The 25,020-nt window shown below is 49.8% G+C and overlaps 2 protein-coding genes across 4 annotated transcripts in view; one reads left to right on the forward strand and one right to left on the reverse strand.

Moving 5' to 3' along the window:
• LOC132369513 (dihydrofolate reductase-like) overlaps positions 1 to 8,511 on the forward strand; it is an 83,281-nt gene extending 74,770 nt beyond the window's left edge. Inside the window, exons 2-3 of the mRNA XM_059929203.1 lie at positions 7,593 to 7,707; positions 7,923 to 8,511. Of these exons, the coding sequence (XP_059785186.1) occupies positions 7,593 to 7,707; positions 7,923 to 8,511 (704 nt within the window). The remainder of the gene's footprint in view (positions 1 to 7,592; positions 7,708 to 7,922) is intronic.
• The window catches only part of GALNT18 (polypeptide N-acetylgalactosaminyltransferase 18), a 339,857-nt gene that overhangs the window by 255,327 nt on the left and 59,510 nt on the right, over positions 1 to 25,020 (reverse strand). The gene's annotated exons all lie outside the window — the stretch shown is intronic.

Here is a 25,020-nt window from a genome sequence, read left to right on the forward strand (position 1 = left end):
AACAATGGGGTAAGTCCTGATTTGTGCCAGTTCCCTTCTGATAGGTATGAATGTACATGTCTATATGATGCACGTGTGTGTGTGAGTGTGGGTACAGGCAGGCTATATACACGTTCAGCCCTGTGCGTGCATCCCCGACACACGCACATGACTCAGCTTTTCCCTGAACTTCCAAGGCTGACAGAAGGAAACCATCTGTGGGCGTCCATCTCTGTATCCCAGAATTCCCTGTACCTACTCCCATCCTGATGCCGTTTTGAGATGTTTAGTCTAGGTCTCTTCCTGACCCTACTCGATGGTGAACTCCTTGAGCGCAAGGAAAGAAGGGGGAGTGGGAGACAGTAGGAAGGAGGAAGGGAGACGAAAGGAGAGAGGAGCAGGAGAACAAGCTGAAAGTCATTCACTGAATACCTGCTATGGAGTCCTTTCTCTATTCTAAAGACCATGCAGATAATCAGTCTCATTTTACAAGTGGGAAGCCAGGGCTCAAAGGTCAGGGGTAACAATTCAAAAACCACACAGCTAATGAGCAGCGGAGAAGCATTCAACCGTAGGTGAGTGCAGGCCCTGCCCCATCCCAGGCCACCGTGCTGTTTTGTTGTCCCCCCACCAGGACCACAGTTACAGCCAAATAGTAGGTGCTCGATCAATGCTTGTAAAACTGAACTGAATCTGAGAAGGAAATCCAATGGCATGCTTAAGTCCAAAGAGAAAGTTCACAGTCCTGAAGAGGGCCAAACTGCTCAAGGCCTGAGCTCAGGTCATCTTGAACCACACACAGATGGTGTCGGTGGCTGCAGTCCTACAGAAAACACCAGGGCTTCCCCGGAGCTGCTTCGAGGCTGGTCCTTAGTCAAAGCCAGGGTGTTGGTAAGTTGCCAGACAAGGGCTTTCTGATGGTCAGATACATGGTTGAGAATCCGAGCATCAGGAGAATTGAGCTGCTAACACATCCCTCAGCCTACCCTCTCAGCAAGGCTGGGGCGGGAACTCAACGGCAGATAACTTGCAGACAGTCTATGTCACTGATAGAAACGGAAATGCCAGGTAACTAAGTAGACAGCAATGAGGATGTTTAATAATAATAATAATAATAATAATAATAATAATAATAATAATAGTGATAACTAGACATCCTTTGAAGGTCAGATGGCTCAAAGTTTGGGATCTGTTCAGGGGCCAAAGTGGGGCCTGGGCACACCTGCTCCATCATAGTGACCAGATGTCATCCTGGTCCCTTGTCTACCCCTGCTACTCCCCAGCCATTAGTTAATTTCTAGGCCCCTAAAAATCTTGCGGTTGTCTGGACTCAGAAGTACCTGCCCATCTTGCCAAAACTAGCAAGAGCTGCTGCTGAGCTGCCCGCAGGAAGAAGCTCCATCTTCACAGCAACCCTAAAGTGTGATATATATGGTGAATAGAGGAAAAACTGAGGCTAGGCCAATTTGCCAACAGTCACACAGCTGGCAAGTGATGGAATGGGATTCAAATCCAGGTCTGCCCTGTTCCAAATCCTGCCATCTTTGCCACACCCAATGATGCCAATGACTTCCAATCCCATTCAAATGCCACAGTGCTCCTTATCCCCAAAGTAGAAGCATGTAGGTCTCCCTAAGGAGCCACTGGGAGCGAGGTGACAGTGGCTCAGAGACAGATGCAAAACATCTCCAGATGGGCAGAGCCGGCCCCCACGGAACTGAGTCAGGGCTCACTGTGGGCACCCTGATCTCTCCACGATGCCGGCTCTCCACAACAGCTATTTATAAACCTAATTTGTACAAACAGGACAGCATATTCTGGCTTTTTTTCCTGCACTTTAAATAACTAAGTTATGGATGACGGAAACAGAATGGAAATGTTATCCAATCCCAGGCTTGCCCTGGCGCACGTCTATACATTCGATAGCTTCTCCTGCTGCCACTTCTAATAGACTCCTCTCCTCTCTGCCTCATTATCTCCTGCTCTCCTTTGTGCTCCTAAACAAAGGCAAGGTGGGCGCACAGCCAGGACTTGCTTACCCCCCACCTGGCAGAGGGAGCAGGAAGGGACCAGCCACGCTCCCAGGCCCCTCAGGAAATGACAGTACAAAGACCTAACATGGATTGAGCCCTTGCTAGATGCCAGCACTGTACGTTGTCTCATTCAATCCTCATCATTCCCCATGCTATGACCTCTATTTTACAGATAAGGAAACAGGCTTAGAGAGGTCAAGCAGCTTGCCCAAGGTCACACAGCTGGAAAGTGATAAAGCCAAGACTCAAACTGGGGCAACCTGACCCTGGCATCCAGGCCTTTGACTATAGCCAGTTGGTTCAGGCCCCTGGCCACAGCTAGTCAGCCCTAACAAACTCCAGTGGTGATCCCTAACACCAAAGTAATGGCTCCCAAGGGAGGCCAATATTCAAAGAGGCAGAGGATGACCATGGGATCTCCCAGGGCCCTCTGCAAGCCAAATCTGGAGGCACTGAGCCCATGGCAGGTGTAATATGAAAGGAGAGCTCTGACCAGCCATTGGGTCTCACCCTTACCCTTAGTAATGGTTTTCAATCATTCATTTAGTCAATCATTCAACAAACATTTGCGGAAGATCTACTCCATGCCAGACCCGGTGCTGGGTGCTGCTGGTGCAAAGGTAAAGATGACACAGTGTTGTCCTCAAGATGCTCAGCCAGTCAGGAAGACAGATGAGAACATGGTGGCCGAGTCAAAGGCACCCACACGCCCAGTGAGGTGCAGAACTATCCCTGCCCAAGACGTGCGATTGCCATCCTACTGCCATTCCGCATGACTTGAAAACTTCCATCTTTTCCCCAATCCATCTTCCTTTCCCCTGGCATTTCCCTTGTTTTAATTAGTAGACAAACAGAACCTGTGCAATCCTTGCCGGTTTCTGGATGAGTTCTCCACGCTGTGCTTACAAATGCAACTGCAGACAAATTGTTCCTGCCACCTGTCCAGGGAGATATGCTGGTGGCCTTTAAATGTTTGATTCTGTTGATGTTCCTTATGCAGCAGGGTCACACAATGAGTCTGCCCGAATCTTCTTCAGTGTGGGAGGAAAACAGCTCAATGCAGTGGAGACAACATGGGGTGGGGAGCCAGCAGGCCTGGTTCGGGTCCTGGCTTTGCCATTGTTTTCTGAGTGACCCCAGGCAAGGCTGTTAACTTCTCTGAACCTCCATTTCCTTATCTTTCAATAGCGGAGATTGGATGAGGCACTCTGCCAGGTCCCTTCCAAAGTCCCAGGAGCATCACTGTGGCTCTCAGCCCACAGCCCGGTGCTTTCTACGTAACACAAAAGAATGTGTGAAGAATTCTGTTGGTGAGGCAGACCCTGGCCCCACCAGCTGGAGACTTGGGCACTCTGGTACCTGGGTAAAAGCGTGAGATTCTGAGCAGGCGGACCTGGGCATTCCTGGTTCTGCCACAGAGCAGCTCTGGAACACTGGGCAAGTCAGTGAACGTAAAGGAGCCTCAGTTTACTCATCGGTAATATGATGACAACAATACTTTCTCCGTTGGGTTGATGTGAAAATTCGTTTGAAATAATGTGATTGTTGGCATATGGCAAAGCTCTGGGTGCAGTCTCCTGAGTCATTTTTTTCTGTGTTGCCTCTGTTGTCCTACGGGGCCAAGTTCCGATGTCCTAGGGCTGACCCCTTGTTCCCCTGGGCTCCAATTTCCAGGGCTGGGCCCTGAGCTGGTGCCACCCCTGCTCTGCCCCAGCTGGATGGCTAGGCCCAGCTGCCATTGGCCGGACCTTCTGAGCTCCCACAGAAGGTCCTGCTAGGTCCGCCTGACCAACTGGTATGCAGTAACTTCCTCCTTGGAAGTGCGAGTGCTGCCTACTGGCAGATGTGTTCCAGACCTCCTCTGCCACCTCGGTGACCCAGGCCCACCCAACCTGACCCATGAGTGCATTTCCTGCCTGGCCCACTTCTTCACTCTGTTTCTACCCTGGGGACCATGTACCATGCTGGGCTCTGCCCTGCTCCCTGGGCCTCACTCAGAAACATGCGTTTCTGCCCATTCCCTCACTTCCTGCAACTGCTTCTGGAGTGCCCAGAAGAGTCACATGAAATCACCAGGAGGGCCTTTACCATGTGGAGAGTAGTCCCTCCCCAAGGAGCTCCAAGCCCCTCACCCATATCCTGTCCAAACACATACACAGTAACTCATGGGTTGGTCCAAGCAAGCTGGTCTTTCAATCTCCATTCCCTCTCCAACTATTCTGGACTATTCTTTGAAGGAGTCTGTATAGGGAAAGACCTGAATTATCAAGACCTTGGGCTAGACTGGGCCCATGGAAAAGACCACCCAGCAATAAGAATAAGAAAAGGTTTCATTTATGGAGTTCCAGGCACTTTATATATATTACCTTGTTGAACTTGACCCAACAACTCAGTGACACAGGTACTGCTCTCACCTTTATTTTACAGAAGAGGATCAGACCTGTTAGCAAAGTTCCCAAGATCATAACACTACTAGGTACCAGGCCAGGCTGTCCAGCTGGGTCTGCCCCAAGACCCCAGTGCTAAGCCACGTTGCTGTCCCACCTCCCAAGGGAGGCAAGGCAGGCTAACCTGGCAGGGCAGGGAGAAGAGGAAAGGGAGCAGAGCTTCCCTTCCTTTGTCTTCCATCATCACTCAAGACCTGATTGGACACTGCTGTTCTGGTCTCTGCTAATTCCTGCCTTCCCTACATCAGGTTCTTCCTCTATAGCTCTTTAGTCGAGAAAACCAGCCAAGACCTTCAGCAATTCCAAACCTTGGAAAGGAAGATTGAGACAAAGGGAAAAGTCCCCCGGTCCCTGCATGCCACTTAGATAGATCGCAGCTAGAGAGATTCTCCAAAGACAAGGCTTTACAGGGTTTGCTAATGGGGTTCAGCAAAACGATGTTTTGCTTCATACATGGTGGTCACACATAGGGCTTCTTTCACCACCACTGTGGCTTGTTCAACTCCTTCAAGGCAGAACTGTGTGTCAGGAAAGAACAGGGCTTGGCTAAAGCCAGTCAGCATCATTACCTAAACTTCTTTACTTTCCTGGAATGCATGCGACGCCCACGCTCCCTGGATCTCCCAGGTCGTCTCATGCGGTTACATTTCACTCTCTACAATGAAGGCTCGCTATGGGTCAGGCATTGTTGTAAGTGCTTTATCAATATTAACTCAGCCAATCCTTCTAATGACCCTGGGAGATAGGTGCTACTATTAGTCCTATTCCAAAAATAAGGAAACTGAGGACAGAGAGGTTGCATAACTTGCCCAAGGTCACACAGCTAGTAAGGGGCAGAGCTGTGACTCAAACCCAGACAGTCCAGTGCCACAGTCTGTATGTTTAACCACTGTGCTACCCCAGTCTGCATTTGCTAGGGATCATTCCATATACAATCAAAGGCAGATATATCATTATACCTTTATAAAACTTTTAAAATGGATTGCCAAGTCAGAAAAAAAAAAAAAAAAAATCCCTTCTCTAACCATGTTTCTTAGGAGAGAGTTTAGAAATTGTGGTCACCCAAAGACGGGTGATCACGTTTTTAAGGGGAAAACATATTGGAGGTCTGCGTGGTGTCTAGACAGAAAGCTGAGGAGAAAGGATTTGTCCATGTGCGTCTCCAGGGCTGCCCAGGGAAGAGGAGCATGATTTGAGGTGACAGCTCCTAGCGATTAGTCAGAAATAGCCCAGCCGTGGAGGAGAGCCAGCCAGGAGGCTGGCCAGGCCTGGAAGAAAGAGCTTTTAAAGCAATGCTGCCCAAAACCGAGTCCTTGGACTTCCTGCAACAGGGTCACCTGAGGATTTTGTTACAAACACAGATTCAAAACCTTACCCCAGACCCATGAATGGGAATCTCTGGGGAGGGAGGGAGGAAGGAATGGGAGGGGTTATAACCCCCAACCCTGAATCTATAACAAGACCCCCGGGGGTTCTGATGACAGGGAAGTTTGGAATCCTCTGCTGTAAAGCCTGACGTCTCTGTTTGCCGTTAAGTGTCTGTGCCCCATGCATCCTTGGGAACTACAACTCGGCCACCAGAATAAACCATGCCCTACAGCCCAGCCCCAGATACACGGCGGAGTATGATCTGATGCTGATATAATATATTAACATCAATCATGAGCGCTACTGGTTATTAGCATTTACTGCACGCCAGACACTGCTAGTGCTTTCCCGATCTTATTTGTGCATATTCTCATCACAGCCTTGTGCTGTAGTTGTGGTCAACCTTGATTTGCTGATGATGAAATTAAGGCTTAGAGAGTCTGGGTGACTAGCTCAGGGCTACACAAAAAGCAAGCAGCCGAGATGGAATTCAAACCCGTTCTGTCACTTTGACTGTTCCGGCTCTGAACACAAGGTCAGTGCTGCAAGCAGGCCACCCTCTGCCATCATCCCCAGGGCCACACTGGGGCTGGGAAGGCCACCGGGTGAGGAAGCTGCTCTTCCAGATGCACATCCATTTCAGCCGATCCCCCAGGGGCATCTGTCCCCCTATTCTGACACCAGCCAACGTGCTGGGCCAATACCAGCTCCATTAGGCCCGAGTCTGCAGGATGGGAGAGGCCAGGGGGTCATCACCTGAGGCAAACACTTTGACGCTGGAAAAAACAAGCCTGAGGCCCCAGAGCCTGAGGGGCTCCTCTGGGGAGGAGCTTGCCTTCTGCTTATGGAATGGTGTCCGCTGACCCGAGGGGGAATCCTCACTTCCGAGATTTGTCCCTCAGGAAGGCTGCTCACCCTTTCCGCAAATCTATAAATGGTGACAATGACCACGGCCTCACTGGGTGTCTGGGAGGATTAAAGTTGATGCCATATGGAAAAGGTGCTTTCCTGGCCCCCGGCCTACACACTGTAGGTACTCAGACCTCCCCCGCTTTCTCCTCCTGTTGCCTTCTTTAATTTCTTGGTATCATCCCCATCTGGACAGCGCTGCCAGATCTCCTACCCCAGCCCTCAGGATAGAAATTCCAAGAACCTGGGGGCTCCTTTGCTGGCAAGGTGTATCCCGCATCCGCCCACCCTCCCACCGTCAGAGCTCTGGAGGCCCTCAGCCTCCCTGTTTACTCAGCCCAGGATGCAGGCTTCCCAGCGGCAGGGCCGTAACTGTCTTGCTCTGTGCTCTTTCCCTGGGCTAGAAGAGTGCCCGGCAGGGAGCAGGTGCTCAGTTCATGCTGAATGAATGAATTCGATCATCTGACAAAAGGGAACTGTGCATCGGCTCTGCGCAGGGCCCAGTGCTGACAACAAACCCATCTGGAGCTTGTGCTTCTGCCCTCACATCTGACACCCAGGCTCCCTCTCAAGGGCTGCAGACTGAGGGAAGAAGGCACCTTCCTACCCACCGTGCTCCTCTCGCCCCGAAGTGCGGCTAAGTCAGCAATGGAGCCTTACTCTTCTTCTCCCTTCACTTTCGTCCTGGGGACAAAGCTCCCCGAGAGAGATGCTCAGACCATGGCCTCCTGGAACTTGCCATGTAGGCCCAGAGTTGGAGCTAAACCTGAGGAGGAAGCAAGTAGCCGTCTCTTGGTCTGGCCACCCCCCCAGAGAGCTGTCCTGACACATTCTTAATGCTCACATCCTCCTGCAGGAAAATCCACTTTCAAGACAGGAAGAGACACAGGCCTGAACCACAGAAGCCTCACGCTCAGCTCTCAGAAGGCCCCAGGGGGACCCAGCTCCAACCGCGGAAACACCAAGCAGCCGTGAGGTTGGATTGCTAGGAGCACAGAGGGAAGCTGTCCACAGGGGAGGCTGAGAAGGGTTCCAGGCCCCCTGGTTCCCCACCAATGAACTAATGGATCCATCTCAACTACTTCAGTTTATTTGCTCATCATTAAAGACTCTCCTCAAAAGCTGGAAGAAGAAAAAATTTCACGCCAAGCTGGTGGGTGATCCCCGTGTTGGTGTGACGTGCTAGCTCGGAAGTGTTTTCTGCTGCTGTCGTGGTTCGTCCGCTAAACTGCATTGATGCTGTGTCCCAGAACACGGGCATAGGCAAGAACGGGGACCTGCCCTGGCCCCGGCTCAGGAAAGAATGCAGGTATTTCCAAAGAATGACCACAACCTCTTCAGTAGAAGGTAAACAGAATTTGGTGATTATGCGCAGGAAAACCTGGTTCTCCGTTCCAGAGAAGAATCGAACTTTAAAGGACAGAATTAATATAGTTCTCAGTAGAGAACTCAAGGAACCTCCACAGGGAGCTCATTTTCTTGCCAAAAGTCTGGATGATGCCTTAAAACTTATTGAGCAACCAGAATTAACAAATAAAGTGGACATGGTTTGGATAGTGGGAGGCAGTTCTGTTTATACGGAAGCCATGAGCAGGCCAGGCCATCTTAGACTATTTGTGACAAGCATCATGCAGGGATTTGAAAGTGACACATTTTTTCCAGAAATTAATTTGGAAAAATACAAACTTCTCCCAGAATATCCACGTGTTCCTTCTGATGTCCAGCGGGAGAAAGGCATTAAGTACAAACTTGAAGTATATGAAAAGAACAATTAATGTGAAAGTGTTTTCTGATCTATTTCAAGCCTCCTCCTGCCCCCCAAAAATTATGTATTTTTTATTGTAGAGACTTTTGTTGACTTTAGATCTATGGATAATTATTTCTAAGCAAAGTACTTTTATTCCCCATTAATCTTAACTAGACTGTATCAGATACCATTTGTGAAACATTTCTTTGCTGTAACTGCCTGAACGCCCATCAAGAGTCAAGAATAGGTGACCAGCACCTGCCTAGGGTAGAACATCTACCAAGACAGCCCAAAGTGGGAGAGTGCCCTGGTAGAATGAGCTGGAACCAGAGCCTATAGAGCTAGGAGCTAGGCAGATGGGTCCAAAGGTCAGAAATGGATTATAAACAGAAGAGCTAGCATTCAGTTATTAAAATTAGATCAAAAGAGGGACTGTGGATTACTTTATATCACACTTCTTAAAAAAATTCTGTTCACTCAGACCAGGAGTCAACAAGTTGAAAACTCCAGGATATTCCACAGGGATAGTAAAGAGACAGGTACGAGACTACCTTTTCAGTGGTTAAAGGAGAAGGTCTGAGACCTTAAAAAACTTTGTTTCTGATCTTCAGTGAGATTGCATGGGATGTTACAATGATAGAACAAGAACTGGCCGCTCTTTACAAAAAAGAATAATCTAATATCAAGCATAATGGCTAAAATTAAAACTTCAAAGAGGTAATAAATTGAGAATGAATATTGCTAGAAACCAAAATTAGTAAGTTAGAAACTAAACTTCACAGAATTAAAAAATGAAAATTAAAACATGTTTTGCCCACCACGTTAGGGAAGATTTAGATTAAGTATCCCAAAAAAAGAAAAATAGCATTTTCTGCCTTATAAATTGGTACAACCTTTTTAGAGTGTAAGTTAGCAATATCAATTAAAATTCAAAATATTCTGGGTTTGGACCCAGAACTTCCACTTCTAGAAATTAATCCTGAACAAAGAAATGGACCCAAGAGTATCTGTTGCAACTTTTTTTTTCAAACTTGGAAACAGTCCAAATGTTGATTAATAAGAAATACCAACCAATATGTCTATAAAATGTAACATGTGCAGCAGCTAAAAAGAATGAAGTGCTGACAGAAAAATGCCCAAAACTGCTAAGCAAAAGAAGCAAATTGTGTATAATACTTAAAATGTTTAAAAAATGTTCATGTGTGGGAAAAAGCATGCTGCAAACTGTTAAAAAAAAAAAAAAAGAAAGAAAGAAAAGCCGGAAGAAAAGCTATGTCTGGATCTTAGGGAGCAAAACAAAACAGAACAAAACCAGAGCACCAAAGTGTTAGCAGGTGCTGCCAAAAGAGGGGTCAGAAATAAAGGCGACGGCGTCTCAGGCTACCAAGGAAGTCGATGGTGCACCAGAATTTTCTTTACACAAACGTGATGTATGGCTTTGAGACACAGCACCTGGCAGAGACGAGGGGCACCTCTATTCCCAGTACCAACCCCAGGGAGGGTAGAAAAGGGCACTGGGCCAGGGACCAGAAAGCCATGGTGGCACTGCAGCCCAGCCCTTCCCAAGCTGGGCAACCTTGGATGAGGGGCTTAACCTCTCTGGGTCTCTTGTTTCCTTCTCTGAAAACTGAAGGAGTTGGACTAGATTATCCTAAACATATTTTGTGGTGCCATAAACTCTTTTTCACTTCCGTGTCAACATTTTAGACAGAGATAGTCAGTTCTGTCATCTTCTCCAGCGCTGTGACGGTGTCCTTGTAACCTTGGCAAAGGGCCCTGGAAGGTGCGTGATAATTGTTTCTCTGCCTCGTTGCTATGGAAACTTGCAACTCTTGCATCCCTGGTGCTAGGACAATAGCCTGCCTGGAACTCCTGGGTGGTTTGGGTTTGTTTTGTCCACATGCATTGTAGGCACACTGAAGTGTTCTCAGAGCTGAAGGTGGTGGCTTGCTGATATGAGTCACTGACGCTCCCCCTTTAATTACCAAGTTTCACTAGAAAGCTTGGGATCGCGACAATCGCATTAGCAGCACTGATGCTGCACCGAGGGGCTCCCACAATCAGCGCACGCCTAGGCCCTGAAAACTGATCCCTGATCTGCCTTCTGCAGGCTTCCCTTGGCTTGCTCTGCGACTTTGGGGTGACCCTTTATTACTTTCCTGCCACCTCTAATGAGACATACACTTCAAAAAGTTGCCCTCAACAAGCACTGAAAGATACAGCAGCCCCTCTGTGTGACTCTCTCTGATCATGAAAACACATCAACTCAGCAGACACGTGTGTCAGAAAGCAGGTCTTCTAGTGCCCAAACAGAAACGTGTAATTGGCAGAAAGGCTGCTGATGGTGGTGCTGTATACTCAAATTCTGTTTTGTCAGAGAGGGAGAACGGGTTAGAAAATCCTCCCCGTCTATAGTAACCCTATAAAATGCATCAGATTTGCTCCAAGGATTGTGCAATGTTACAACTCTCTTTTCAATAGTGGTAGTGAATTTGGAAACCAGAAATGTGATCATTGAGGCATGCCGCCTGGCTCCTGATGAAACAGAGCAAGCAACAGGCTTCCTGGCTTGCCCACATCCAGTCCTGAGGCCGCAGCGTTCCCCACTGGCTGAGATTAATGGGATGACACTGTGGCTGCCAACATTTCTCACTGTCACACTCTGCACCTACAAGCTCTTTCACCCTCCCTCCCCAAACAGGGCAACCTGCCACCGCCTGAATAATTGCCTGCATTTCCACGCATGCTTCACACGCAGAATCAACCCCAACTCCTCTCTCTCTCTCACCTTCCCATACCTGATTGGTCACCAAGTCTTCCTCAAACTCCACCTCTATTTCCTCCACTACTGTGCTAGTTCCCACCCACGGCCTTTCTCACCTGCACTCATCCAGTCATCTCCCAGTTGGACTCCTTGCCTTCAGCCTTACCCTCTCCAAGCCATCCTCCACCAGAGTGGTCTTTCTAAACCACAGATCTCATCATGCCACGCTATTTACTGTTCTTCCGTGGCTCTCCAAGGCTTGCACCATCAAGTCGTAATCCATGAGTCAGACATATAAGGCCCTTCCTGCACTGGCCCCACCCACAGGCCACCACTATGGGAACAGTTCTTCATCTAGCCCAACCCCCCTCCTCTTAAAACCTTCCCTCACCCTCTCTACCCTACCGGATAGAGCAAGTCATAGCCACCTCTGTGCTACCATAGCAACCTGGGCTTCCTCCCCTTAGCTCTCCTAGTTCCACGACATCTGCATGTTTCTTTAGACATCTGTCTCCCCTCCAGACCATGAGCTCTTTGTGGGCAGGGACCCCAACTTAGTCATTCTTGCAAAGAGCACGGTGCTGGCACACACTTAACAATTTTTCAATGAATGAATGAATGAATACATGAATGAAGAACTTGCCATATGCTACTTGCTTTTCACATGCAAGTATAACTTTTCACATGTAGAATAACTCTTTCCACACCCTAGTTACAGAAAGCAAACAAGCCAAGCTTAAAGAGGAAGAACCTGGGTATTGAGAAGAGAATGTGGAGTGAAGAGGTGAAGAGTTAAGCTGCTTGGGTTCAAATCCTACCTCTACCATTTTCTAGCTGTGTGACTTCAGTCAACTTTCTTCATTTCTCTGAGCATCCGGAGGAAGAGTAAATAATCTGACCTTCCTCATAGGTTGTTGTAAGCATTAAATGTTACATAAAGTACATGTGAAGGGTCTGGTGCAAGGCAAGTGCTCAATCAATGTTAGTTACTATTATTAGGGAGGCACCGGTTTCCCAGGTATTTCTGCCATTTAGAGAACAATGAGCTCTGCCCGAATGGCTGCCGTGTCTTAGATGTTTCTAGAGCCTCCATTTCAGGAAGTTGTTGAGTTAATTCCAGCCTTGCTGATCTGTGAAAAGTGTGGGTCCTCAGGGGCAGAACCCAAGGAAGGGTCTGTGGGAAGATGGCATCTCTGGCATAGCTGTCCACCATTGGAGCTTCATCCCCATCTCCTAATTGGGCCACCTCAGCCCCCAGTCCTGTGCCCACTCCCCTGGCTGGCTGAAATGACAGGGGCTTGGTGCAGGGTAAAGGGGGCTCAGTGGGGACTCTGGGAACCCTGCAGTCAGGAGTTTGTCATGCCTTCAATTTCAGGGGGGTGATGTCCCTTCTCTGCTACGGTCTTAGTCTGTTCAAGCTGCTAGATCAAAATACCTGCGTGGCTTAGAAACAACAGAAAGTTATTTCTGACAGTTATGGAGACAGGAAGTCCAAGATCAAGATGCCAGCCAGCATGGCCGTGTTTTGGTGAGGGCCCTCTTCCTGGTTCATAGCCGGCACCTTCTCTCTGTGTCCACACAAGATGGAAGGGGCTGGGGATCTCTCTGGAGCCTCTTTCGTAAGGGCACTAATCCCATTCCCGAGGGCTCCACCCCATAACCTAATCTCCTCCCAAAGGCCTCAACTACTAAGACCATCATGTGGGGGGTTAGGATTTCAACATATGAATCTGGGGGGGACTCAAACGTTCAGACCATAGCAGCTACCCTGTCCCCGTCGTCGGCACCACCTCTGCACAGAGTGGTCACTCACAAGTGCTGCTGGAGCCTTTTCCACGCTGGGGGAATGGGGTGAGGCAGGCCAGGGGTGTGGGGAAGGGGACAGGGAAGAGTGGCACGGGGAAGGGCCTGGCTTTAGCATTCAGCACACCGGCCCCGAGGCTCAGCTTCGCCCCAGCCACCCACTGACCTGCACAAATTCCATCTCTCCCAAAGTCCCAGGCTTGTTCATCTGTAAAGTGAAGGGCCCTGGGTTAGAGCACCGTCTCCTGCATCCTGTGGCTCAGGGACGTGACCTGGGCTTCAAATGTGTTGCAGGGTGGTGGGGGGACGGGAGAGGGTGCAGCGTTGTTTCCCATTTCCTTCCCCCTACCTCCCATGCTGGTGCTTTGGGCTCTGGTGGCTTCCGGAAACACCCATTCTTCTTCAGACAGGAAAAGCCTTTTCTAAATCATTTTTCCTCTCTCTAGGTCCAAGCCAAGAAACCTGGAACAATAAAAATCCAGCCCAGTCTTCTGTCATGATTGTCTGCAAACCTAATAAAAATGGATACCCTGGGCTCTGGAATGGTGAACACGGGTCTTCCTCATCAGCCCGGAAGGTCCTCAGGCTTCAGTATCCCCTCCAAAGACAAGAAGCCAATGGCCAGTGGGCCCAACCAGGACACCAAGACCCCATGGATGTGGGTGGCCCAGCCTCCTCTGGCTCTCAATTGTTAGCCTCAGAGAAACCAGGCACGTTGTAATGGAAATGGAGGGGACCCAACCTTCCGTACATGTGGGGAGGGGGTGACTGTGTTCTGTGTGCCAGGAGTGCTGGGTCCTGCTGATTTATTTACAGAGACATACCTTCCCTGTTATTAACAATGAAACACTTGGATATCTACAGAGGTCTTGCTCTGTGTCAGGCACTACACTAAGTGCTCTGGCTGCATCAAGTCATAAAGTCATTTGGTTATTCAACCAAAAACTTAGTGAGCACTCAGCGTGTGCCCGAAGCTGTGCTAGGCACTGGGGCACAATGTGAAGCCATGGTTCCCTCACTCAGGGAGCTAACAGTCTAGGATTATGGCTCTCAAACTTATGTGCGCATCCAATGAGAATCACCTGGCGTGTAACTCTGGGCCACACCCCCAAACAGGAATCTTCACTTTTCTCAAGCACCTTATCTCTAATCCACACTTTATGAAACACTGGTCTGGTACTATGGGAGAAATCTATTACCATGCTCATGTTACAGATGAAGGAACTGAGGTTCAGAGAGGCTGAGTAACTTGCAGTACATCACACAGCTCATAAGGGGCAAACCTGAATAGGGACACTGCTCTATCTGATTTCAGAGACAATGTTCTTAATTACTACTCTACCCTGCCTTCCCAAACCTTACCCAAAGAATTATAGCCTTATCAAATCATTTCACTGCTGTGTAATCCTTATGACTACCTAACCATATGAGGTAGAAAGTGTTACTAACATTCCCATTTTACAAATATAAAAATGGGGCTCAGAGGTAGAGCAACTTGCTCAAGGTCACATGACTAGCAGGTCCCAGAGCCAAGCTTCAAAGTCAGGTCTGTCCCACTGCAAGGCTTATGCTCTTTCCGAGACTAAACTTCTTCTTTTTTTTTTTTTTTTTTTAATTGGAGTATAGTTGCTTTACACTGCTGTGTCAGTTTCTGCTGTACAGCAAAGTGAATCAGCCATACATATACATATATTCCCTCCTTTTTGGATTTTCTTCCCATTTAGGTCACCACAGAGCACCAAGTAGAGTGCCCTGTGATATATAGTAGGTTCTCATTAGTTACCTAAATATTTTATACATAGTAGTGTATATATAAGACTCTACTTCTGAAAATTCTTTTGTAAAAATAAGGAGCAATCAAATGCAAAAGCAACAACGAAAACCAGCCATGGACAAAAGGGAAGGACAAAAATGCAGGTATTGTTAGCAGGTTAGACTTGGAGGGGAGGAGCTCTTTCTCCCACGGTCTCTGGGGATGTTCACGGGCACAGAACCCCTGAATCACCTGTGCCCCGTGGAGCTCAACCCATGGACTGAGAAATTCCAACCTGCATGCACATGCACAGCCATGAGGATATGCACTTGCCACCATACGTGTGACATGTGCGGCCACATTCGGATATTCATGTGCACACGCTGTATCCACGCCACACTCCTTGAAATCCCAGCCCCTCCGGAACACCCCACGAGAAGGTCACCTTGTGGCAGGTGGCCCTCCACTGGCCCAAACGGCCATCACCACAGGATTAAACAGCCTCTGCTGAAAAGTGTTTTCTAGTCAAAAGAGGTTTTAGCAGCTAGAGTGCATGTATAAAGGTCAGTTCCCCACTCAGGGGACAGCCAAGCCCGGGGAAGGGACAGAAGGCTGGGGAGGGACTGCCTAGGGGATGACATTTGGAATTATGCATTTCCCTAAGCTGCCTGCAGAGCTGCTGTGCTCAAGGGAAGGCCTGGATCCCAGGGGACTTGGTCTTTTTACATTTACATGACAAGCCCCTCTGCACAAAGCAAGCATCAACTAACCTGCAAGGAAGGGGGGATGCACGTCACAGCACCCCAGGAAAGCACAGAGCTAACTCCTCCAAGAGCTAGGACACCTTGGGGAAGGCACCAACTGCTGGGCCCCTCTCCCCAGCCTCTCGGCCAGACAGCCAGTGCGGATTCCCTTCCTTCTTTGACTCACACTGAGCCCTGACATTCCTGAGGAGGCTTACAAGCCCAAAGAGACCTTGCTGCCTAGCTACCCCTGGACCACAGCATATTTGCAAGATGGAGTGCACCGGGAGGAGGCCCGGCACACCCGTCTACTTGGTGAACACCAGTTCCACACGACCCTGTCAATCCAGCCAGGACCCTCGGACCACTCAGACTCCCCCTCTCCCACACCCTCAAGCACCCGGTCCTGCTGCTTCCGCCTTTTTATTCTTTCCTCTTCTCTCTGTCCCAACTGACAAAGAGTCCTTGGCCAGACTTTAGTCAGGCTCCTCAGAATCCACTTTCCAATTATACCTGGACTTTCGAGCTCCCGCGTTCATCTCTGGATCATCCAGTTTTAGCACGAATCCTGCTAAATCAGTTTAGCCAGATCCCCCCAACCCCAACCCTCAGGATCTGATCACGCTCAGTATCTGATTGGTTTCCTCATCCTCCACCATCCCCCAGGTGATGTCTGATCACCTCGACCTGCCTTCAGCAAGAATCCGGGTCAGTTTAGCCAAAATCCCCCCTCTTACCCCTGATGCTTCCTCTCAGTACTTTTCCATCCACTGACCCCACCCTACTCCTTGGCTATAAATTCCCACTTGTCCTGTTGTATTTGGAACTGAGCCCAGTTCTACAGAGAGGTCTCTTCCCCTACTGCACCAGTCCTGAATAAAATCTGCTTGTTCCACTTTAGCTACTGTCCAGCTCTGTTTTTTGTTTTTCACAACCACACCCAGCCCTGCTGCCATAGGCCCTGCAGCATCACCTCTTGCATGTCCTGCGCATGAGGATCTCCCAGCGTTCATCATCTCGGAACATACTTTCTCTAGAGTTGTCCAACACAACTCAAATCCTGGCACCGCGACGTTTTAAGACGTAGCATGACTCCAACTGCCCGCTGGATAAACCGTAAATATTGACTTGGCCGTCAAGGTCCTTCACAACCTAGGACCAGCCAACCTGCCTGACAGTATCTATGGCCCAACCTTTCCAAATACTCTGACCTCTAGACATGTAAACACATGTGCTCCCCCAAACAGCCCATGGTATCTACTGCAGTAGGTATCCTGAATGTTACTGATTTCTTCTCAGGTCTTCATCCCTCTGTCTTATAACCTCCTAGAGGGCTTGGCACAGAGCAGGCACAGAGTGAAATTTTAGATCAGACAGGTGGGTGAGTAGATGGTGGATGGACAGACAGACGGATGGATGAGGAGTCTTGTATTGGCTTTTGTCATTTTCATCTGATGCCTCCCTGGGAAGCAAGCAGCCTGATCAGACATTTTCAAACAGAAAGGTTGCTTGGCCTCTACTTTTAAACTGATGAATATGAAAGATGAGAATAATAATATCTACACTGTAGAGCTGTTGTGAGGATTAAATGCGAAAACATACAGAAAGTATTTAGCCCTGTGCCCGACACACAGTAGGTGCACAATATACAGCAGCCACTGCTGGAACCAGCTCCTATGTGTTAAGTCCCTTTGCCTTCCAATGGGCAGGACGCAGGTGCTCCAGCCTCTCCTAATTCTGGTGGAGACAGATCTTTCCCGCAGGCTGGAGTGAAGGTGGAGGGAAGCCACAGAGGAGCTCCCGGCCTACTTTGTGTAATTTTAGGCTCAGGCAAGGCTCCAGACAGTAAGTGATGCAAAGAGCACGCATAGCCAGCTGCAGATAATGAGGCCCGGGGGACAGGGCGCTCGGGGTGGCTCCGTCCAATAGGGGCTGCTCCACCTGAAGGCGCAGGGCTCTTACCCAGCCTCCGGCGGTGCCCATGGCTCAGGCTTCTGCAAAGCTGCCTTCTGCCAGGCATGCCTCCTGTTCCACAAAAAGAAAAACAAAAGAAAAAAAGGAAGGCAGCCTCTGACATCCCAGGCTATAGAGAAGCTCCTCTCCCGTACCCATTTGGAAAGGCAGGGGAAGTTGAGACAAAGCTTCTCCATGTAACACAAAGGCCTGCATGTCCAAGCTGGTCCTTTAGCCCCTGCTACCATGATTCTTAGGTTTCTCACAGGTCTCTCCGCATCCATACACTCCCCACTAGCCCATCTTCCACACAGCACCCAGGGTGAGCAGTATACACATAGATTCCATCCTCACCAGCCTACAGTCCATTCAATGGAGGCTCCCTATTGTCTTCCAGAGAAAGTCCAAATTCCTTGGCATGGCGTTCAAGGCCCTTCACAGCCCTTCCAGCATCTCACCCTGCCCACATGCTGGGATACACTTACAGGCATCTGCATGTGCTCTTCCCTCTGCCTGAAACACCCCAGAGTTGCTCGGCAAGGAGGTGACAGAGCCAGGACTCCGGGCCTTCTCTTCTGTCTCTGAGTGCCACACTCCTTGGGTGGGAAGGGCTTGGGGATTCCAGAGCAGCCCGGTCCCATGCTGCTGAGATGCCAGGACAGACCTTTCCCGTTTCTTACATCCCGAATTCTCTGAATTTGCCCTCGTTACACATCACTGTGTGACTCTGTGAGCACCTAGTCGATGGTTACCCAAATAAAGTCAGCACAGGCTGCAATCTGCATCTCCAAGGGTCTGAATGGCTCAGCTGCAAAAGGGAACACCAGCTGACATTTCCAATTAACCTTGATCTTACCCTCAGTCACTGTGCACCTCGTGGCACACCCTCATGGGACTGCAGAGGCCAGAGTCCAGGGAGCGAAGGCAGACCCTGACATCCGAAGCAGCAAGGAAGCACCTCTCCAACACCCATTCGGGAAGGCACTGAGAGCTAAGGCAAAAACAACACTATCCAACACAAAGACTCACGTCCCAGCTAACCCTCCGGTCCCTGCCGTTCTGCTCACAGGAACCTCTCTGTAGCCTCAGCTCCCTCTGACATCCGGACCTCCTGGGGCCCCTGGGCTAGGGAGCTCCCCATTTCTCAGGAGGAGGGCCTCTGAAGGCCTCCTGGCCATGTGCTCAATATCACCGCTCCCCTCCATCACTAATGACTCTACACATCCAAACACGTGGCCATGCAACTATATTCTGGACAAAAGGATGTAGGAGGAAGTGCTATGTGTAACTTCCAGGAATTGTCCTTAAAGGAAAAGGATGTGCACTTCTCCTCCTTCCTTCTTCCTGCTGGGTGGAAGGCACATATAATTGCTGGAGCTGGAACAGCCATTTTGGACCATATGTTGGAAGGCTCATATTGAAGATGATAACAAGCTAAAAGGAGCCCAAGCCCCTGACACTGGACTAGCCAGACCAGCCCCAGACTGCTTAACTCCAGGCTTTTTGAATGTAAGAGAGAAATGCACTTCTATCCTGCCTAATCCACTGTTTTACTGAGTTTTCTGTCAACTCATTGCTAAACCTAATTCTAATTGATATGGCAGGTGACCTAAAAAAGGCTTGGTTTATTTTTCGAGGCATTTTTCTCTGCATCAGTGCCAAACGCTGCAGATGGGACCACTCTGTCCCACATGCTTGGGCTTCTCTAAGGGGCTGCTTCAATCTAAATGGAATATGTGACCCCAGACCTTAGCCTGAACTTGTCACTGGCAAAGGCTCTCTTGATTCTTGTGGTTTCTTCTCCACTCTTCTACCTGCCCTGACCTTCCAGTTTGATATCCACTGGCCAGCTTTTCTGGCCTACCTCTATCCTGTTATTCCCAGTTTCTTCTCCATGTTGCATACAGATAGTGTTTATTTCACATGGTGGTTTCCGAGTGACTAGCTTCTTGGGACTGTTCTGGGTACAAAACTAGTGGCTGGGCTGGGACCCTAACCATTGCCCCTCCCCTGCCCTCACCCTCTAGGAGAAGCTAGCCCACACAAGTATATCCTTGTGGACTCACCTCCTTCAGTCTACCCTGAAGCATGATGGGGAAACAGAGTCAAGGGCCTGTCCTGGCTGATTTTACCTTCTCAAAAAGCCCAGCTGCCAGTCAGGCCTAATCTGGACACAGGAGTTAGCCGGGAGAGAGGAAGCCTCGCATAACGCTGGGACAGAGGCCACTGAAAAGGCAGGCTTGGCCTCCAAGACAGGACTCTGGTGGCAGCCCCAGAGAGCAAGGAATCAGCCAGCATTACAGAGTTGCAAACCAAAGCATCCCGCAGGAAAGACCCAGAAGCAGGGAGTGCTTAGCTCTCAGCCCCTCAGGGGAGTAGACTCAGATGACCCCAGCCCAGGTGGGACCCAGGGTAGAGTGTCTAGATCTCCTTGGGCTCCAGTCTCCTAGATGAGCAGGTTGATGGGCCTATATGCTTGGGACCTCTCAGAGGAGGAGCTCAAGGCAGGCCCTTCTCATGGCTTTCCAATGGGACACGTTGATTTTTGGCACCCTGCCGTTGGGGGACCTTGACCAACCCTTGTGCCATGTGGAGCCCAGAGCTCAGCAATCCCAAGCCCCTCCCCTGTCTCACCCCTACACGGCTCTTCTGAAAGCCCTCCTACTCTTTTCCTCTCTTTGCTTTCCTCTCCCCACCACCTGGCCTGCACTCCTCTATTCATCCATAACTTAGAAATAAGGCGTTTCACAAGTTTCACTAGATCCTCAGATTCCAGGCGCACAGGATACTTCATGACACGAGAGAGAAAGACCGTGGGAGTCCTGTGTACTCTGGGTGTCAATGGTCTAGAGCAACGCTGTCCAATAGAACTTCCTGTGGCAGAAATGCTCTATTCCGACACCGTGCAAGATAGCAGCCTCCAGCCACGTGTGGCTTTTGAGCACTTGAAATGCAGCTAGTGCAACTGAGAAGCTGAATTTTTAATTTCACTTAATTTCACTTAATTTAAATTTAAATAGCCACATGTGGCTAGTGGCTGCTATCTTGAACACTGACAATCTGGAGGAGTCAAATAAGCAAATAGTTGTTCAAACATGGAGATAATTGTTATTAATTGCGATAAGCACCATGGAGGGAATGAACAAGCATGTAGTGAGAATGTATGATGGGGGAATTTATCCTTTCCTGGGGGGTAAGGGAACACTTCTCTGAAGCAGTCACATTTTAGTGGGTGACCCAACTGTAGACAGAAAAACAAAACGCCATACAGGAAAAAAAAAAAAGCCCCAAAGGAAAGATACCAAAAATATTTTTCAAATGCTTTATAACAAATTCATTTTCTTTATATGAGGAAGAATAAACTATTTTTTTTTAAAGTGGGTCAGCTCAACACTATATATTCATTCCTCTCTGAGGAAAAGTAAACTAAATAAAGTTGCTGTCTATTTATACGTGGGCCAAACTTGATTTTTTCTTTTCCTTATGCAACAGAGTCTGTCAGAGAACCAAGTGTTCCCTAGCCCATCCCGGGGAAAAGAGGACAAGACAGCTTCAGGACCACTGCCTTCGCCGTACGCCTCATCTTCCATCATTAGAGCGGGCAGGGCCTGAGATCATCAGTGAGGCCTTGCCGCACCCACATGCCTCATGCCCGGAAATTTCTAACACTTTTGACCTCTTTAGCTTCCTTAGAATAAAGGTGCAGCGGCCTTGCCTGGGAGGCCATTACAGCTTATCCCCCCTGGTGAGGACAGAGCAGGTTGAAGCTTTGGAAAAGCTGGTGTATATAGTTGCCTGGAGAGCTGCCCAGGTGACTGCTCATTTCCTGGACTGGAATAAAAGCCTTTATAAAGGGAAGTGACATGTTACAAATGTATTCACCAAAGAGAAGGGAAAGGAGAAAGCAGCCAGGGGCACTGGGAGCCTCCTGTCTTCTCCCAGGAGGCAGGAAGTCAAGCCTCTGCCCTCTGGTCAGGGGTTTCTGGGCAGTGAGCTGTGTCATTCTGAGGCACTTGCCTCACTCACCTGCCAGGGCCAAACTGTGGCAAGGAGCCTAGGACCCTGAGAAAGTCATCCTCCCATTGGCCCCCGTAACTCTTGGTTCAGACATTCACAGTAGCTGTTGTCATGCTGTATTCACGTATGTTCATGCTTCCATCACCTCAGAGAGGCCAGAAGCTTCTAGAGGGCAGGCTCTAATTCATCCATTCCAGCATCCTTGTGCCCAGCTCCGGGCCTGGTGGAGAGTAGGTGTGCATAAATGACTACTGAACCGAGAAAAACAGCATATGGGCAGCGCGGTGTTCAAATCCCAGCCAGCCTCCGAATGTCTGTGAGGCCAGTTACATAACCTCAAAGAGCCTCGAAGTTTGGATTAAATGTGAGGAAGCATTTTAGGCCCAGCCTGGATCCCAGTAAGGGTTCAATAGGCAGGGGCTTACTGTGGACAGCGCAGGAGGGAGTTGAGACCCCGCTAAGCACAGAGTAATTTGCAGAGACCCCTCGCCCTGGCTTGAAGAACTTGCCTTTGGTCAGTCCAGCTTCCACACAATGCTGCTGGCTTTCCTCAGGGAAGATAAGGGCCTCCTCCTTGATTAAATAACCAAGTACCAGCCTCACCTCATCTCCAGGCCTCTGCCCCCACGCCCAGTCTCTGACGCCTCACCACCCCCATTCCTGAGCCACTCCGGACTGAGATCAGCTGTTTTCCAGGAGCCATAGCTTCCCATGCAACGGGCAGACATCATGAGCACTCCCAAAGCCCTGGACAGTTCTAGGTACCTGGGTTTACCCCACCCCCGGTCACAGCTCTTCTAGCTCTAGTTTAGTCTGGACCAGCAGTTCTCAAAGTGTTGACTCAGGACCATCAGCATCCGTATCACCTGGGAACCTGCTGGATATGCAAATTCTGGGGCCCGGCCCCACTCTGCACCCACTGAATCACAGACTCTAGGGGGTGGGGCTCAGACATCCACATTTTAACAAGCCCTCTAAAGATTCTGATAGATTCTTAAATTTGCGAACCACCCTGAAGTTCTGACCGGTTCCCCTTTCTTTATCGTACCTCTTCCCATCCCCAGATTGGCGTCTTCCTCCTGTGCCCCAGCCAGGGTTGGTACTAAGGCCCTGAGCAGACTTTCCTGCCTGCTGCCTGAATCTCAGGGTGGCCCCATCTGTGTATATTTTGCCTTCCTGACCCAGAACCCAGAGCCAGCCTCCAGTGGAATCAAGACACTGCTCAGCCAGCACAGCTGCCCCTCTAAAGTCCATCTCCACAGCCCCAGGGCATGGATGGAGCGAGAGCTGCCACCATGCCCTCCCAACCCCACAGACCGGAGGGAATCCACAGAGAAGACAGGAGGGAAAGCTCAGCGATGGGAAATGCCTTTGACATTCATTGTGAGGAGAACTGAGAGAGAGCCATCGAAGACCCTAAGCAGAAGGGAGACATGTGGACAGGACTGAGGGGCACCAAGCTCCCCCCGCGGTCCCCAGGCTTCCCCAGGCACTGCTAACAAGTTGGCCCCTCCTGAGCCCTGCAAAGCAGTCCTCCTTTTAAGTTTAACTTTCTGCTGAGCAGCAATTGCTCACTGCTGGGTGCCAAGGTCACCTGCCACGCCCCTGGTTGCAAGTCGGCAAGTGTGGCCCAGAAATCCACTTAACTCCTAGAAAACGCATGGGCACAGCCCGAAGGGAACACTGGAGAATGTGCAGCACAACACACAGACACTTCCCGGCCCCGCCTTGCCTGATCCTTTTGTAATTATACATTTATTACCTCTCTCCCTCTGCACAGTTGGCCACTGTTCAGCACTTCACAACCATGAATGGGTCTGCCCGTTAAGGGCCAGGGGACGCATCCTCCGGGTCACCACCCCTCGGCTGATACCGACACTGCTCCCGTCAGCTCAGGTTCATCTCTCTGCCCCAGGGCGGTACCCCAACTGGAAGTCCTACAAACTCACTGTGACAACAATGGCTCTAGAGTAGCTCCCCTTCCTGCCCCACACCCTGCCCTGGATATCTCCCCAGTCGTCTTGCTCCCCTCTGCCGCAACCCACCCCCAAACGCCATCCCGATGCCCCCTCAGCCCTGTCTCTTTTCCAAGAGCAGCTGGGTTCTGGAGGAAGCACGATCACTGTGAGGACAGGAGGCCACAGAGATGCTGGGGTCCATGCTGAGGGAGGCGCACGGTTAGACTCGGGGTGCCTCGGTCTGAAATATCTCAGGCAATATCTATAATTTGTGTCTCTAGTGTTTTCCAACATGCCTTCTGTGAAAGACATAATCTGCAGCTGTTAGCAGGTGTTATGTGAAAAAAGGGGTGGGGGGAGACTTCTGTGATGAAATGCATTTGGGACACCCTAGAAGTGAACCAGGCTTTCTTACTACAAGGTGTCATAGAGCCTTGAGTGTGGTTATATATTTAGATCACTCATAAAGAAAGATTTTCAAATGTATTTAGCCCCAGCATTCTACTGCATGGACCTGGCACGGAACTAGTGCTCCACGGGACACACTTTGGGAAGAGGAGCGCTCTCAGCAGTTGGGCTGTGAGAGTGTGTCTGGTTCCCTCCCGTGGCTCATACAGGTCCATCTCTCCCGCACATACCCTGTACGTGGAAGGTGTTCATGGAGAGGCAAGAGTAGCCAGACTGGAGGCCTGTAGGGCCCTGTTGCTGACAGTGTTCGTCTGAGCCCACCGTCCCCCCAGCAGCGGGGTGAGGGGCCTGGAAGGAGCGAGCAGGGAGTGGGGAGCAACAGGAGCTGGTCCTGAGCAGCCTGGAAGTCAGGAAGCTGTAATCCTTGAACCTACTCTTGCAGGCACCTTCCTAAGCACTTTGAAATCACGGTCCCATTAAATCCTACCAACAACCCAGTGAAGTATGTATCATTATTCCCATTTTACAGATGTGGAAACTGAGACTCAAAGATGCTAAGAAACTAGCAGGATTTAAACTAAGATTCCCAATGATGAGTCCTGAAGGGAGCCCTGGCTGCCCGGGAAAGGGCAAAGGGCAAGGTCAGAGCCCACTGACTGACGACATCCTGTCCACGCACTGCCCACCACCACCAACCACACCAGTGAAGATGCCAAGGACCTGCCCTTTCTGGCAGCCCGAAGGCTTCAGGGGCCTCTTTTATCAGCTCTAACTTGTGAGCATTTTCCTTACATGGTGTAAACATTTGCCAGGAACAGGGTTCTTATCTTCCCCAACCCCAGCTTAATCCACGCTCCAGCGCTCAGAAGAGTCAGACCTTGACAGCGTGGCACCAGGAGTGGGCATGTGTCAGCGTGTGGATACACAGGTCTGGTGAGCATCCCCTGTAACAAAACTCACCTGAGGTCTGGTTTCTCACTTAAACCACCCTGTTTGTTTGGGGGAAATCCAATTATTCTCTGTGAAGTAATTCCCTGCACCCCATCATTTCCAACAGATTTAGTCCCATGCATGGACGGCAAAGATATTCAGGGGCAGCTTCTGCACCTCTGGACGCATTCAAGCAGACCTTTCCCAA

This window comes from Balaenoptera ricei, chromosome 8 (genome assembly GCF_028023285.1).
Source record: "Balaenoptera ricei isolate mBalRic1 chromosome 8, mBalRic1.hap2, whole genome shotgun sequence".
NCBI lineage: Eukaryota > Metazoa > Chordata > Mammalia > Artiodactyla > Balaenopteridae > Balaenoptera > Balaenoptera ricei.